Source organism: Cyclopterus lumpus, chromosome 15 (assembly GCF_009769545.1).
Source record: "Cyclopterus lumpus isolate fCycLum1 chromosome 15, fCycLum1.pri, whole genome shotgun sequence".
Classification (NCBI taxonomy): domain Eukaryota; kingdom Metazoa; phylum Chordata; class Actinopteri; order Perciformes; family Cyclopteridae; genus Cyclopterus; species Cyclopterus lumpus.
This window is the reverse complement of record NC_046980.1, coordinates 10,420,971-10,435,186: the sequence shown is the minus strand read 5'-3', so window position 1 is coordinate 10,435,186 and position 14,216 is coordinate 10,420,971. Positions and strand designations below refer to the sequence as shown.

The 14,216-nt window shown below is 40.5% G+C and overlaps 1 protein-coding gene across 2 annotated transcripts; it reads right to left on the bottom strand.

Annotated features, from left to right (window-relative positions):
• Positions 1-1,930: 1,930 nt before the first annotated feature.
• LOC117744047 (filensin) lies at positions 1,931-13,109 on the bottom strand. 2 transcript variants are annotated; one of them, XM_034552124.1, is made up of 10 exons: positions 13,027-13,109; positions 12,246-12,344; positions 9,323-9,758; positions 8,652-8,712; positions 8,276-8,371; positions 6,127-6,219; positions 5,155-5,268; positions 4,334-4,554; positions 3,563-3,654; positions 1,931-3,333 (listed from the first exon to the last, which is right to left on the bottom strand). In XM_034552124.1, exons 3-10 carry the CDS (start codon positions 9,694-9,696, stop codon positions 2,390-2,392), a joined length of 1,995 nt encoding a protein of 664 aa, XP_034408015.1. In that variant the 5' UTR covers positions 9,697-9,758; positions 12,246-12,344; positions 13,027-13,109; the 3' UTR covers positions 1,931-2,389. The 2 variants fall into 2 exon arrangements, with proteins under 2 accessions (XP_034408015.1, XP_034408014.1); XM_034552123.1 differs by lacking the exon at positions 12,246-12,344 and having other exon boundaries at positions 13,027-13,102.
• Between the last annotated feature and the right edge of the window lie 1,107 nt (positions 13,110-14,216).

The following is a 14,216-nucleotide window of genomic DNA, read 5'->3' as shown; positions in this document are numbered from 1 at the left end:
TTTTTATGTGACATGCATTGTTTATATAAACAAGGAAATGTGATTTATTTTGCAGCCTGTGGTCCTCAGTTCATATTTCATAATCTTCGACGTATGCTATAATAAATCTATTCAGCTGTTTATTTAAGCACTAAGTGATTTGCAACACACTACCAAAGATACTGAGTAAAAGAAGCTTGCCATTCTCTGTCACTTTAGAGACCAAAACTTACACAGGGAACGACAAAGAATATGAAAACGCCTAAATAACATTGAGAAAACTTTCTCTGTCTGAAAAATATAGTCGAAACAGTGGAGCAAAACCGTTTTCTTTTTAAATCTTTCTGTTTCTTTAATTCTGTTTTTAAAAATAAAAGGAAATGCTCCCTAAGAAGCAGAGCCTGAGCTACTTCTGTCAAAGTAATGTTTTTAAATGATGTATTTGTTTTAATGGTGCTGCATGAAGCATCAATAAAATCACGGTCACAACAATTTACAAAACATTGACTGTGAATCAATGCAAGAAGACGCAGTTCCACTGCATCTGAACAATATATGCTGCCGCTTGGCTGAATTTTGGAGTAAAAACGATGGATTTCAATCCACTTGACGCACTGTGGCCAGCACCAAACAACTCCTTTAGCAAACAGTTGCTGAACAAAGTGTAGAAGTTTTACAGTCATCATCCATATGAATGACAATAATGCATCACATCGCTGGATGCGTGGAAAGGAATCGTTTTCCACATTCAACTAAAAAGGTGATCATATTTCAGGGGATTGTTTTTACTGTAGCTTACTTTTGCTGCCCCCTTTTGGACAAAAGAGAGAAAGGCGATCAGAGAAAGAGGCAAACATTTCTTAATGGCAAAAACAGGGAGACCTAAGCAAAACAATTCCAAAAATATGGAACAGTATGCAACATGGTTTATTTGAAATGTAGTACTTTATAAAGTCTATGAGTAATATATTGAGCACTGCCACTGCGGACTAGTAAGTATCTGAACAATTATATCAAGCTATAGGCTAACAAATAACTTGAATGTAGGCTAATGCGTGGGGATTATAACCAGTCCACGCAGCCTCTCTGTCCCACTCCCTTGGTCCCAGTATAACCAGACCCACTGCTTCCTTTTTTTACTGTGCACAATTGTGGTACAATTACGTTAACCATAACCGTACCTCACGAGAACCTGGTTTTCAATTGTATTGCCGCTTTTGCATAATTAGTCAAATTCCACGAGAGCTTCGCACACCCGGACTCTCGGAGAGTGATCAATCACATTCATCATATATTTTGCCAACATAAGCACAGTGCAGCGTTTCCTCTTTAGACCCCTGACCTGTTGGGGCCGCAAACTCAGCAGCAGCTTCTTCCTCTGCTGCTGATTTGGCTCGTTTTCAACTTTGTGATAAAAAGCACGTATAGGTAAGAGCAAAATTACGGATACAAAAATAAATACTCAAAAGAGTACCCTATAAGCACACACAAATACTTTGTTACAGTAAGGAACTACCCCTGCTGTTTTCTTTTTTTCATTCATCAGTTTTATTCTCCAAAATCCGACTCCCACACCTTTTGCTAATTCAGTCTTTCATATTTACTTACTATTCTATTATTTTAGGAGTCAGAGTTGGTCACAATGATGAAGGGACATTGTGAACTACTCAAGGTCACTTAAAAACGTTTCCCATGGATGCTGCAGCAGAATTATTAACCCTTAAGTGAGAATACTGTGATCAACATCTATATCTGTTCTGCACACCAAAAATAATAGTAATTATCGTATTATAAAATGTGGTTTTAGGACCCATAAAATATGTGTGTGTGGTGCATAGCATCCATCTAAAAGCAGACCAGGGTATTATTTGATTTTTGAATCATTTTTATTATTCAATATATCAACGCAAATTAATACACAGCAAAATTGTGCTGAGGCAGTGGCATCGAATTGAACAAATCAGCTCAAAGGGGAAAGTTGGAGTTCTAAGACAGAGTTCAGAGGGGTGGCACAACTTCTCAGTTTTTTTAAATTTATTTTCTTTTAAAATTGAATTGGTGTCATGGAGCTTCGCTTTTCATCGTCCCAAGTTTTCAAACAGTAAAGGACTTATGGCATGAGCATGGGTGTTAGGTCGAACTACAACAGCAGTACTTATGGAACCAGCTAAATGTATTCTGGTCGCAAGATCAGAGACTGCAAGCAAATGAAAGAGCATTGAATATCAGATCAGGAATGTGTAGTTGGTCTTTAAGCTTGGTTGGTTTTCCTCAGTTACTAAACGTATTGGTTTTATTGCTGTAGTTTGAGGAACAGTGGTATTTATCAGTATTGTCTTCTTTTCAGAGGACCTGAACCATGAAGAACCCTATTGGAGTTCACTGACTCTTCATGTCAGGTAATGTGGTTTCAATGCTTCTTCTTGCTGGACTTCTCGATCAAGGTCTCCACCACCATTGAAGTCTCCTCATAACCTTTAAGCTTGCGGTCGTCGGAGAACTTCTCCACAGACTCCACCACCTCCAGCTTCTCGTAGCTCATTGCGTCTGGGGTAAAGCTGCTTGAGCTGGTGATAGTATTGGACCTGGTGCTGGCACCGCGAGGCGCAGGCTTTGGAGTGGGCCCAATGTCATCCTGGCTTTTTTTGGGATGATCGGCAGCTGGGGTGGGATCAGTGGGGCCAGTGGGTGACGGGAGTGGGCTTGGATCTTTAGGGTGAGGATCTCCGTTCTTATGCTTACCTTTTCCACCCTTATTATCGTCTTTTCCTCCTCCTCCTTTGAAGGGTGGGGGGGGCTTAGGAGGCCTGGGTTCTACTATGGGCTTAGGAGGTTCAGGTTGAGGTGGAGGTTGAGGTTGAGGTGGTGGAGGAGAGGGTCTGACGGGTGCGTAAGGATCATAGGGAGGCATCATTCCATCTCTGATTGTAACGACGATGTGGCCGGCTGATGGCGTGGAGGTGTAGAAACATGGATCTGGGTAGCTGCCGTCGCCGGTGACAAGGACATAACGACCCTTGGTGTAGAAGTCAGCGATTGGCTCAGGCTTCTTGTACTTCCTCATTCTGTCTCTGACGATGTTACACAGAGTGTCAAATGCCTTGCTGATCTGAGCTCCGTCTGGGACATCCTGTGGAGACACTCCAAGCACAGAACTCTTCACCCTCTCCTGCTGCACTTCCACAGACGGGACCCCCTTTGTTTCTTCATCTCCAGCAGCTCCTCTATTTCTATCCTCCTGGCCACTGTCCATCACGTCTTTCGGGGTCAGCTCTTTCTTCTTCAAGACTTTCTTGGCCAGGATCTTCTGGCGGGGCTTGATGCTGGTGATATCTTGGATAACCTGGGTGATATCTGGACACAGATGAGGCCATAAGTCAACTAGCTGAAACTGGTGAACAAATTGCATATGCAGCAACAGATTCAAATGTTCTGAGATGTAAAAGACAATTAAGACATCACTTCGATTAACTTTGTAAGACTCAAAGTCTTAAAGGGTATAGAGTTTTCTCTAGCAATGGCAGCTGATGGCATGTGCATTCAAAAGTGATTCTCAGCTGTGATGTGCTTATGGAGCCCTCACCTCTCCCCCTGGTTGATGCAGTGGGTGTGTGAGTGTAGCGGTAATTAGTGGTGAACAGGGTAATCGGAGTGCCAATTATCGCTGAATTCAACCTGCAGGAAAGAAAGCAATACAATGTAAGAAATGAGAACTCAAAGAAACAACTGGTACATTTATATAACAAGCTAAAACGTTTGTTGTCAACCAGTGCCATCTGTTGGCTGATTCTGCACTCTACACTAACCCAGTTACAACAGCGTGTGAATTTACAATTACACTCAAATGACCCATGAGGTTTATCTAAGGCAAATTATGTCAACAGCTTTAAGCTTTTCTGTTTTCTCACAAAGAAGTGTTTCTCGCGAGGTAGATGAACCTATTCTACCTCTTTGGATGTGTGGAGAAGGCCACTAAACAACATGTATAACTTCATGTAGGGAGATCAAATTTACAGAGACTCACATTTAATTGAATGTAAAAAAAAATTAAAATTAAAAAGGAATATAATCATACCACGATGGCTAAACATTTAGGGTTCTGAAAAAAAATTCTACTTCTTTCTAGAGATAAACTCATTTTTTTGCAGCCTTTGATCTATGTTTATGTTAACTTTATGATTAAAACCATGTATCCTGGTCATAATTTGGTAATGTAAAAGCAGTATGCATCGCCTCTACATTTATATTGAATTCGCTTAAGGTAAAAAATAGTTCTCAGCCTTTAGTGGAGGGCTCCTTGCCATTTTAGCCTCTTCGCTCTGTGTGTGTCAGTAACCAGGTGGAGGCAGTCTACCTGTTATCTTCGTTCTCGATGATCCGCTTGTACCTCTCCAGCTCATTCTCAAGGGATGTCTGGTACATGGCCAGGTGGCGGCATTCACTGGTGAACTTCTCGAGGGACCGCTCAGCTTCATCGATCTCCTTCCGCAGAGATTCAATTTGTTCGTTGTACATCTGAATCTCATCATCATAACTCTCCTGTGTGTTTTTGATGGATTGCTCCAACACTGTAGTCTGGAAGACAGGACAAATGCAATGTTTAACTGATTATTTGTTGTACACTGACTAAACAACAAGTAAACAATAGTTTAACTTTTTTGTAATTGTATTTCTTTCCGTTTCATTTGTATTCTGGTTCCATCTGTTTCGTTCTGGCTAATTGAGAAAACAATCAGCAGATTAATCAAACATGAAAATAAACTCCATTTGTAACCCCACTCCAGAGTATAACAGACTTTGTTTGATGTGAGAGCTTAGTGAAAATGAGAATATGGCCAACTTTGTGTTACTTACTATCCTATCTACAACAACACAGGGGATGTAGTTTTTTGTAAATTGACCTTCATTTATGTCGCCAAGCTTGGGAGAGAAGGCCGCATATTTAGTTTTAGACTAAGGAGTACAATAATATGTCATTTTTGAAAGGAATGAAATTCCTGAAAATTAAACAACTGCAGCTGTAGTTCACAACACAGGACAGGAGCTTGGACTATGAAAAACCAGTTCAATGTCCCACTCTTTTAATATTGGCTTGGTGGTAAAAACAAAAGGAGATTATGTAAGGCGTGTCATTAACATGAAACCTCCTGTTGTCATGGTGACCGTGTGACCCACCTCCGTCTGCAGGCGTTGTTTCTGGGCCTGCAGCTGACAGAGGGCGCTCTTATATTCCTCCAGCTGACTCTGCAGCCCTGGCACTTTCCTCTGGGCCAGCAGCTTCTCCTGTTCCTTTAAACAAAGAACTCAATTCAAGAGGATACACACAGACTCACATAGACATTAGTCATGTGCTGTTTTATGTTTCATCTACTCTTAAAATGAACCTATTAAGGGCAGTGTCCGCTATCTAGAAACTGAATTAATAATGATACAAGTGACGTAAGTGGCTGTTGTTAAGAGCTTTACTCTGTACACCTGGTAGATCTATTGTAAGTAGTCATCGTTCTCAGCAGTCGTAATCCATAGAGTTTCTAGTGTTTTAAACATGTATTGGCAGCAGGGAGGTTTGTTTGAAGCAACAATATTAACTTTTGCATCAATTTAAAATCCCAAACATTCTCTTTACTGCAAATTCTATTCTGAATTATTCTCTCTAAATATCCAAAGAATAAGTCTGATTGCAAACAAATGATTGCATGCAATATGCTTCATCAAAATACACGAAAGCCAATTACGCTTGTTTACGCTTTGCTTGTATTCATTGTGGTGCGTGCTTCTAAGATGTGTTTGTATGAATAAAACTCAAGTCTCCTCCACAATTGTCAATTACTCTGGCACGGTTGCTCAAAAATTAGCATGCAGAGCATTTGTTCCTGATTTCTGCTTCAATATGTTTTCCCGTGTGTCTGATGGACTATTTGACCGTTTGACTGTCTGCACATGCACACGCACACGTAATCACAATAAAACACAGACAAATGCAGGCACAGGCGACCGACTGAGAAGCCCTGTAACCTCGTCAACCCCGGACACGTAGCCAGCGCTGACTCACATGCAAACAGCATCCTCTCCCTGCACGAACTGCAGCACACACACACACACGCATACACGCACGCACACACGCGGTGACAACATTAATGACCTCACCTCGGAGATGCCCACTGTCACATTGGGAGCGAGGGGAAGTGTCTTATTGATTTGCTGTAAAATGTTTACGTAGGTCTGGATCTCTGCAAGATTCTGTAAAGGAAGACAATATAAAAGGGAAACATGAAATACAGTATACAACCCAGCAAAAGGATAGGCATCCCTAAGCTCTACCATTTTGCAAAGTTGAACCACTTCATCTCCTCTGCTCGCAAACCTCTTGCATGTTTACTTTGCTCTTGAGGGAGAAAAATAAAATATCCAATAAAAGGCTTGCACTTAGCTGAATATATGTTTACAAATGGCGCTCGAAGTTCTATAGAGCAAAGAGAGTTTCTTCTAAAATTCCATTCGTACTAGTGTGATCTCAGACTCAGTAATAAAGAAGAAGAGACATATTTCCTCTCTCCAGAGGGATACTTCAAAGCTCAGGACCACAAGCCCAATATTCATGTGAGATTTCATATTCTCTCCGACATAATACAGTGACAGCAGTCTCCTTTGATATGCTATCTCAATATTGCAGAGTCTGGGTTTAAGTCATCATCAAAAGTATAGTGCTGGGTAAAAATGAAAAAGGGATGAATTGCTAGGGAAAGAAAGTCTATGGAAAGTATGCCTGATGCATAATGTAACGGTTGTCATCCACCGTGCTGCACCTTCAAGCCTCTGAAGACGATAATATTTCTGTTTTTCTGTGTTTCCTCTGTGCTTTGCTGCCATTTGTCAATGCGTGTGAAGAGCAGTGTTACATTTCCTCTCTTACGCTTTCCTCACTCACATCACAGAGGGTATTTTGTTGCTCAAGCCCCAGGTACATCATAGCACCTTGTCATTTGACGAGTCGCGGCCTGGGGCCAGGAGTGTTCCAAAGCAACAGAAAGGAAAACGCACGCCGTGGTCCTAAATACTATTTTATACTAATATTCTTTGATGTGGATTCATTTTCTCGACTCACTGTGAGTTATCCAATGAATCCACACAAAATATACCAACCAGAGATCAAAGATACTGTCAAAAAGAACAACATGGGCACAGTTTCCAGATACGTTTGCCCTTTAAAGAGCAACATGTCAGCAATAAACACGTCTATATAACAATAGATATGAAATATTAAAGCCGTTTCTCAGTGAGTGGCTTATATGGGTCTTGTTTCTGCCAGCCATCGATAAGAACTAGAATAATGTGAGCATCAATGCTATTGTGCCACTACTTTATCTTCACTCCAACATCAACACATATTGATTTATATACTGATAAACACTCTCCCTTTGGCCACTGACAAAACAATTGATTTCTGTAACATATTTATTCATGCTAGCCTTTTAAATGTTTCAAGTGTTTACAGTAAAGAAGCTTATACATTTCACAGAATAGACAAATAACAAATTAACAGCTGTATTTTAAGATTATTTGGCGTATTATGCAACTCCATCTTGTTGAAATGTAAATTACATCTACCTTCTAAGTAAAGGTATCTGTAAAACATTGACAGGTAATCAATTTCATATGTTTTCCCCTTTTGCAATACAACTCATAGCATTTTGGTCTTATTAAAGATTCAAAAGTGACTTGAATCATGAGACAGGACATACTTGCTTTACTCAAATTTAACCACATTGGTTGTTTTTGCATAACCAATAGCAGGACTACCCTGGCAGCAATAATGTTTCCCTAAAAAATGTATTTGCCAAAACTAATATACAAGGAATATAAACATAATTTGTGGGATGGAGGGTTTTTCTGTTGGGCTTTTATAAATAAAACAGGTGGACTGTCCAATGGAAATACATACGCAGTTATGAAATAAAACACACATTATGAACTGAACATACAATATAAGTGCCATGAAAGTAGATAAAACCTTAAGGAGAGGCCCATGACAATCCATAATGTCATGTCTGAAAACTCTTAAGGAAGTATTTCTAGTTTGGGTTCTTGTTTGAAGGAGGTTTTATTAAAACGGTAGACATTTACAGCAATTTATTTTTTGTTGATGCTATCAAAACTAATCTTTTGAATATGGCATGGCCTCATTGAGATCTTATTGGCTTCCTCTTCCACATTTGTATTGTCTTGTAGGGGTTGTTTGAGGCCAAGGAGTTGCACAGTAGTTTCCTTTTGAACATGTACGATTAGCACCACTGACCTTCTTGTGCCTGTCTTTGGTGGAGTTGATGTCGTCCTGCAGGAACTGTGACTGGATCTGGTATTCCAGGTTTCTCAGCAGAGAACTGTCAGCCTCCTGCAGGAAGAGAGAAGAACAAACAACAATAGGAACCAAACTGTGGAAGGTTCAGTGTCGAGTGTATTTAGTTCAGAGTGTTACACAACGCTTCAGTGTCATCCTGGCCTTGTACAATCCATTTGTATAATGTATACTGTCTCTTGTTTCACATGCACAGGTTTTTCTACCTATAAATGTTGGAGAATTCTGATGCAGTACAACTAATATGCTATTAATGTTAGTTTGTACGACTGTGTAAACACTTTATTTGATTAATCCATTTTATTTGATACGGTACCTTGTTCAATTGTTCCAGTGATCCGCGCAGCTGTTCTTGATAATCACATTCATTTCTATATCTGGAACATAAAACATCTGGATTATGTGTTAGTCTAATATAAAAGCAGGAGAATGTATCATTTCATGCTTGTGCTGTGTGCTCGCAGTGAGAGACAGGACAGATAAACCCTCCATCAAATGGTATCCACGGAGATATTATATTATTGTCTAAGTTTTAAGACATCTGCCCCTGAGATTCCTTTCACCACATCAATACAACTGTGAAGGGAACTTAAAAAATGTTGATAGTGTGTTCTGTGGACATAAATATATATGCTTTGTTTGATTTTAAGTGAATTGGGTAAACTGACCCTCCATTTTACCATTTTTTCAAATCATTTTATATTTAGGGTGTTATTTTATGACCAAACTAGTTACAGCTTTCAAAATAAATAAATGTTTCAGCAAGTTTTATGACTACCTGTACATTTAATTTAAACTTGACCTTGAAGATTGCATCCATCCCATCAATTAATTTATAGTTCCCATGCTGATTGGCTGAGAAGTATTGATTATCAGATTTCTTTAGAACCAGTATCTTCACTGAATAACGGTTCTGCGTCATTTCCTTCTTATAGATATCTAATCCCTCCATCTCTAAAGAAGATAAGACCAGCCCAACTCTCTTACTTGCTGGTGAATTCATCCAGCATGCGGCAAGCATCTTTCAGCTCTCGCTCCAGTTTGGCACGGTCAGAGTTCAGCTCTCGGATGCGCTGCCTGTTGACTTCAGTCTGCTCTGTGAAGGCCTCCTCTAGGCCGCTGGCCTCTTCCATCCGCTGCAGCGTCTCCAGCTGCTTGCGGAACACGGCGTTGCGCTGCTCCAGGACTCGCGCCCTGTTGATGTACCGGGCGAAGCGGCTATTGAGCTCCTGAAGGCTCTCCCAGCCCTGGATGGCCGAGATGCCGGCAGAGGATTCAAAGTCCACGGGTTCCTCATCGAAGACATCTGAACGCTCGTACTTTTCCTTGCGCACCTCGTGCAGGTAGCTGGTCTTGTACATGGTGGTACGCTTCCCTCCCGTGGGCTGGTGGTCTCCCCGGAGTGCTCGGTCCCCTTCCGCACCTTTATTGTGTGAAAACTCGGATGCTCACCCTTGGCTGTCTCATGCTAGACTAAACGCTGCACAGCACTGGCCGTTGGCGAAATAGCCCCCAAAACCTCCCCCTAGCTGCGGCCGCGCACATTACGAGCCTGGGGCCTTCCACAGTTTATTGTTGCCTTTGTGGCAGAGATTTGAAAAGCCATGCTGGTGATGACAAAGCAGAAGCACAAAAACAAACAATCGGCTGGCCTGCGAAAGCACTGGGTGGTCGCACACCATTATTTTGCTTCCTCGTCAGCTGCTTTCTAGATCCCTGTTTGATACGGCAGGTTGGATGGTGGCCCACCACAGGACAGAGGGGAACATTCGTGCAGTGCAATTTGTGTGGACTGTGGAGAACTGTTTCTGCCAGAAGTGGCCAAGTGTTGACACACTGAGTATGCTGAAAACCCCAAAAGTGTCCTGGGCGGCTCATACAGTTCAGTGAGTGTTTAACAGTTGTTTATTGTACGTGTTCGGTCTGTAAAACACTAAAACTGGTAGCAAACAACATCAAATCTTGCGGAGCAAATTGGGGTGGGGTTCTGAGGATGTAATACAAGTTTAAATCTTCCTACACATTATGTTGTTTGTTTTAATAGAAGCGATCAACGAGAAGAGCCAATATTCAAATGCAGAGTATGTGGCAACGTTTGTGTTTTGCTGGAAATGTGCTTTTGGAGCACTTTATTTTTGATAACGAGAAAGAGACCGTCTAGTTGTTATCCTCAAGGTGCTTTCAAGGTATTTTGTAATTACCCTTTTGTGTTTCCATTATTTCCCTGACAATAACATTTAGCAGTCAAAATGTCGCTCTCGACAGATCTAGCAAGCTGTAAAACGGCTGAATGAAACACATGTCAAATGGATTTATATCAGCATATCAGCATATTTTGGTCCGAGCAAAGCCCACGGCTCAAGGGCAGACCGACAGCTATAAAAGCTGCAGTATGAACAATAAGATACTAACAAATGTCATGAACATAAAAGAGTAACAGATAAATATGTTTTTCTTTTCACACTCACAGTTATTTGATCAAATAGATATAACCAGAGACCTTTACCTACTCCTACCTACTGTACTTCTACCTACAGTAGTATACAAAAATAACTTGATATAGTTCAAATGAAATCGACAGACAGTCAAACATAACACATAAGGACATTCGTTGTTTAAAAGGCAACATCCTCCGACCCACTATCTTCCAAAATTAGGGTGACAGAGACGATATCACACCTATTATACTTAAAAAGAACTTTACAAATTACATTTACTAGATGCATCATGTCAGTATATATTAATCTGTCTTCATGTATGTGTCATGGCTGGACACCTTAAGCCTTCAGACTGTTCCTGTGACATTTCCATCATCTGCAGTGATTTCAAACAATGTTTGAACGACTTTTTGTTCATCCACAAAATGTACAAGAGTCAAGTTGTTGCGTGTTGAGTGACATACACATAGTCCCAGGTCAAAGTGCTTTACATTGGAGTAGACCCCAATAACACACACATTCGTGATGACAGATCCTGCCATACGAGGTGCCAAACTGCTCATCAGGATCTAATCCACAGGCACACACACACACACACACACACACACAGGCACACACACACTCACACACACACACACACACACACACACACACACACACACACACACACACACAGTATCTTGCCCAAGGGCACTTCAATATAAGGACTGGAGGAACCGGAGATCCCCATGAGAACGAACATTTAGCCAAAACAGACTCAGATTTAAACCCCTTATATATATAAATATATTAATATTTTTATTATATAAATATATTTTTATGGATTTGGGTTCACTACTGCTTATCCCTCATAACATTCTCACTAATAAACAATGTCACTATCTGTCCAACCTCAACTGGAGGCCATAGATTGTATGTATTGCATACAATACCAGAGCCAGAATCACACTGCGGCTATTTTTCATTTATATTTATTGGTTACGAGTGGCAGTAAATCTGAGGCCCGGTTGAGATTAGAGAGCTATCCAGAATTGGAAATGAGAGCCTCGTGTTTATCCTGCTGGTCAGGCCTCCAGGGGACAGACACTAGCAGGCGTGTAGTGCCTAATATTTAAAGGGTCATAAAAAAAACGAATAGGAACACTCTCAGGCAGTTCTCTCATATCTTATGAGCTGTTCAAGTTCTAGAAAAGAAAATGATTCTTTTGTATCACCCTTTGTCCATTGTAGATGACAGAGGGAGTTGGCTGCGAGTCTCTTGTTATCTGTAATGACGTTTAAACTGCGCCGGTTATATCTGCACTCAATGTGAGAGGACACAAAAAGCCATCACGCCCTGCTACTGACAGATGATTGTCAGAGGCGGTACAAAACCCAGTCGTGCTGGCTTTCCATCACAATAAGGAATTGATCTGAAAAAGTCATCAGGGCTGCTGTCTGCGCCCGTTCATCTGCTGTTCAGGATGACTAACCTCAGAGATTCGGTGGCAACAGCTTTCTGCTCGCTGAGAGAGGGGAAAGAAGTCTTGTGTATTCCAGGAACAACACCGTTTATCATCAAACCACTGAACCTAATGAAAGTCAGATTACAAAGAAAGGATTTCTAAAATAGAGCTTTTTGTTTTACAGCAGAAAGTAAGAACATGGTTTCTTGTTTATTATGAGCAAATATATTCCATATTGATTATTATTCCAACAGCCACGATGCCATCATCAGACCGTGTCAGCAACAGCCATCTCAGACCGTCAGAGACGAGAGCACTTAGCACCACATGAGACACTTACATGACACTTTAATATTGTGCATTATACTATCTGCATTACGTCATAACTATAAACAGTCCAACTGAAAGAAAAGCCAACCAGCAGACATTTCAGATATTCAGTTTATCTTTATAACATAAACTGTATGTTCAGGTGTTTAAAATTGTTTTAATTTGTTGCATTAAAAAGGGAGTTGAATACTTTATCAATCCTTTTGTTAAACATATCAAGATCTCTTTTTTGAAAGAGACGCATGTACACAAGAATAAATAAAACGCTTGATTTGGCCTGTAGTTTTTAAAGGCTTCTTCCTAAGATAATTAGATATGTTTGTGTCTGTTCCAGCTGAATGGATGTGGAATATTCTGTAAACAATCATCCTCTTTATTTTTATCCAAGTCCTGCTAAGATTGCAAAGCAGAGTTGTACAACTCAAGGAACTCAGCAAGGAAGTTTATTTATCTTCCATTTAATCGTCCTTACACTTACCAAGCATGGCCAAACAAGGCATTGTGGGAATCCGGACAATGCTGGACCGACTAGAAGAAGAGGAAGTTGTCATAAGTTAGACATTTTCAACCTTTGAGGGCAACGTTTACGTGGCAGCTAATATAACAAGTAAAAACAATGCAGTGCAGAGTCATTTGAGTCATTTCCTGCTGTGGATACATGTCTGCAAAGGAGAGATAACTGTTGTACTTTCCGGATCCCTCTATTTTATGTCATGGGTCGTCAGAAATAAAATTAATAAGAAATGCTACAACACAATGCCATGAAAGTTTTTGGAGAAAGCGCAGGTTGCTTATTTACAGACATTATAAGGAGCAAGCAATTTCCTAGCTGGCAAGCATCTACTTGCACACAGCAATGCAACCTCCAGTTCATCATGGAATGCCAATGAATGCGTGTCTTGGGGGGGTTAGCAAATCGCTGTTCAAAATTCTTCAAATTTCAAAATTCTTTGAAAACACCGACGAGAAAAGCACAGCCCCTCTCTCCATTAGACATGATGGCCTTGTCCCATGCAATGTCACCCACCAGCCACCTCTGACAAACCTGCTCTGATGCTCCCAGCTCCAAACAGACGGACAGATTTATTTTCATGTTTGATTCCTATATTTAATAATAATAATGAATAATATGTATATAAACCATCATATAGTATGATTTTCTCTTTGTATAATCCTGAGTTCATTAGTGATGTGTATGAACTAATGGCTACACAGACTGGAGTCTGAAATCCTCATTGGTGGATCCACACTTGTCTCCTGAATTATTATATATTATAATAACCTGGTTATGGGTCATACACAACCACATACCCTCTTCCCCTCTTTGCAGTTCTCATTCATTAGTTCTGGGTTGTTGAGTGTGTAGTTGCTGCTTCGACATACATGTTGGTGTTCAAGTTTGCCGTCTGTTGAAATATAAAACGTTGACAAAATGAGTGTTACGTGTTGTTTATAAATAGTAAATATATATGATCCTTACCATTTAAATGAATGCAAAAACCATGAATGTGACGACTCATTCAATTGGACATAGAGACTGACTTTCTCTCAGCAGCCCAAACCATGACTGTGTTCAGTTCGGCTTGTTTGTTGGTTTGTTTGTCAGCAAAAACAGCTGCCTCTATTTTCATGGTAGGAAGGAAGATCCCATTACATGTTGGAGCAGAT

Coding starts and splice junctions, on each gene's coding strand:
- LOC117744047 (XM_034552123.1), bottom strand. CDS start 13,099: ATGACAACTTCCTCTTCTTCTAGTCGGTCCAGCATTGTCCGGATTCCC. Junction 8,713..9,322: donor CTGGATGAATTCACCAGCAA/GTAAGAGAGTTG, acceptor TTTATGTTCCAG/ATATAGAAATGAATGTGATT. Junction 3,655..4,333: donor ATCGAGAACGAAGATAACAG/GTAGACTGCCTC, acceptor TCTTTCCTGCAG/GTTGAATTCAGCGATAATTG.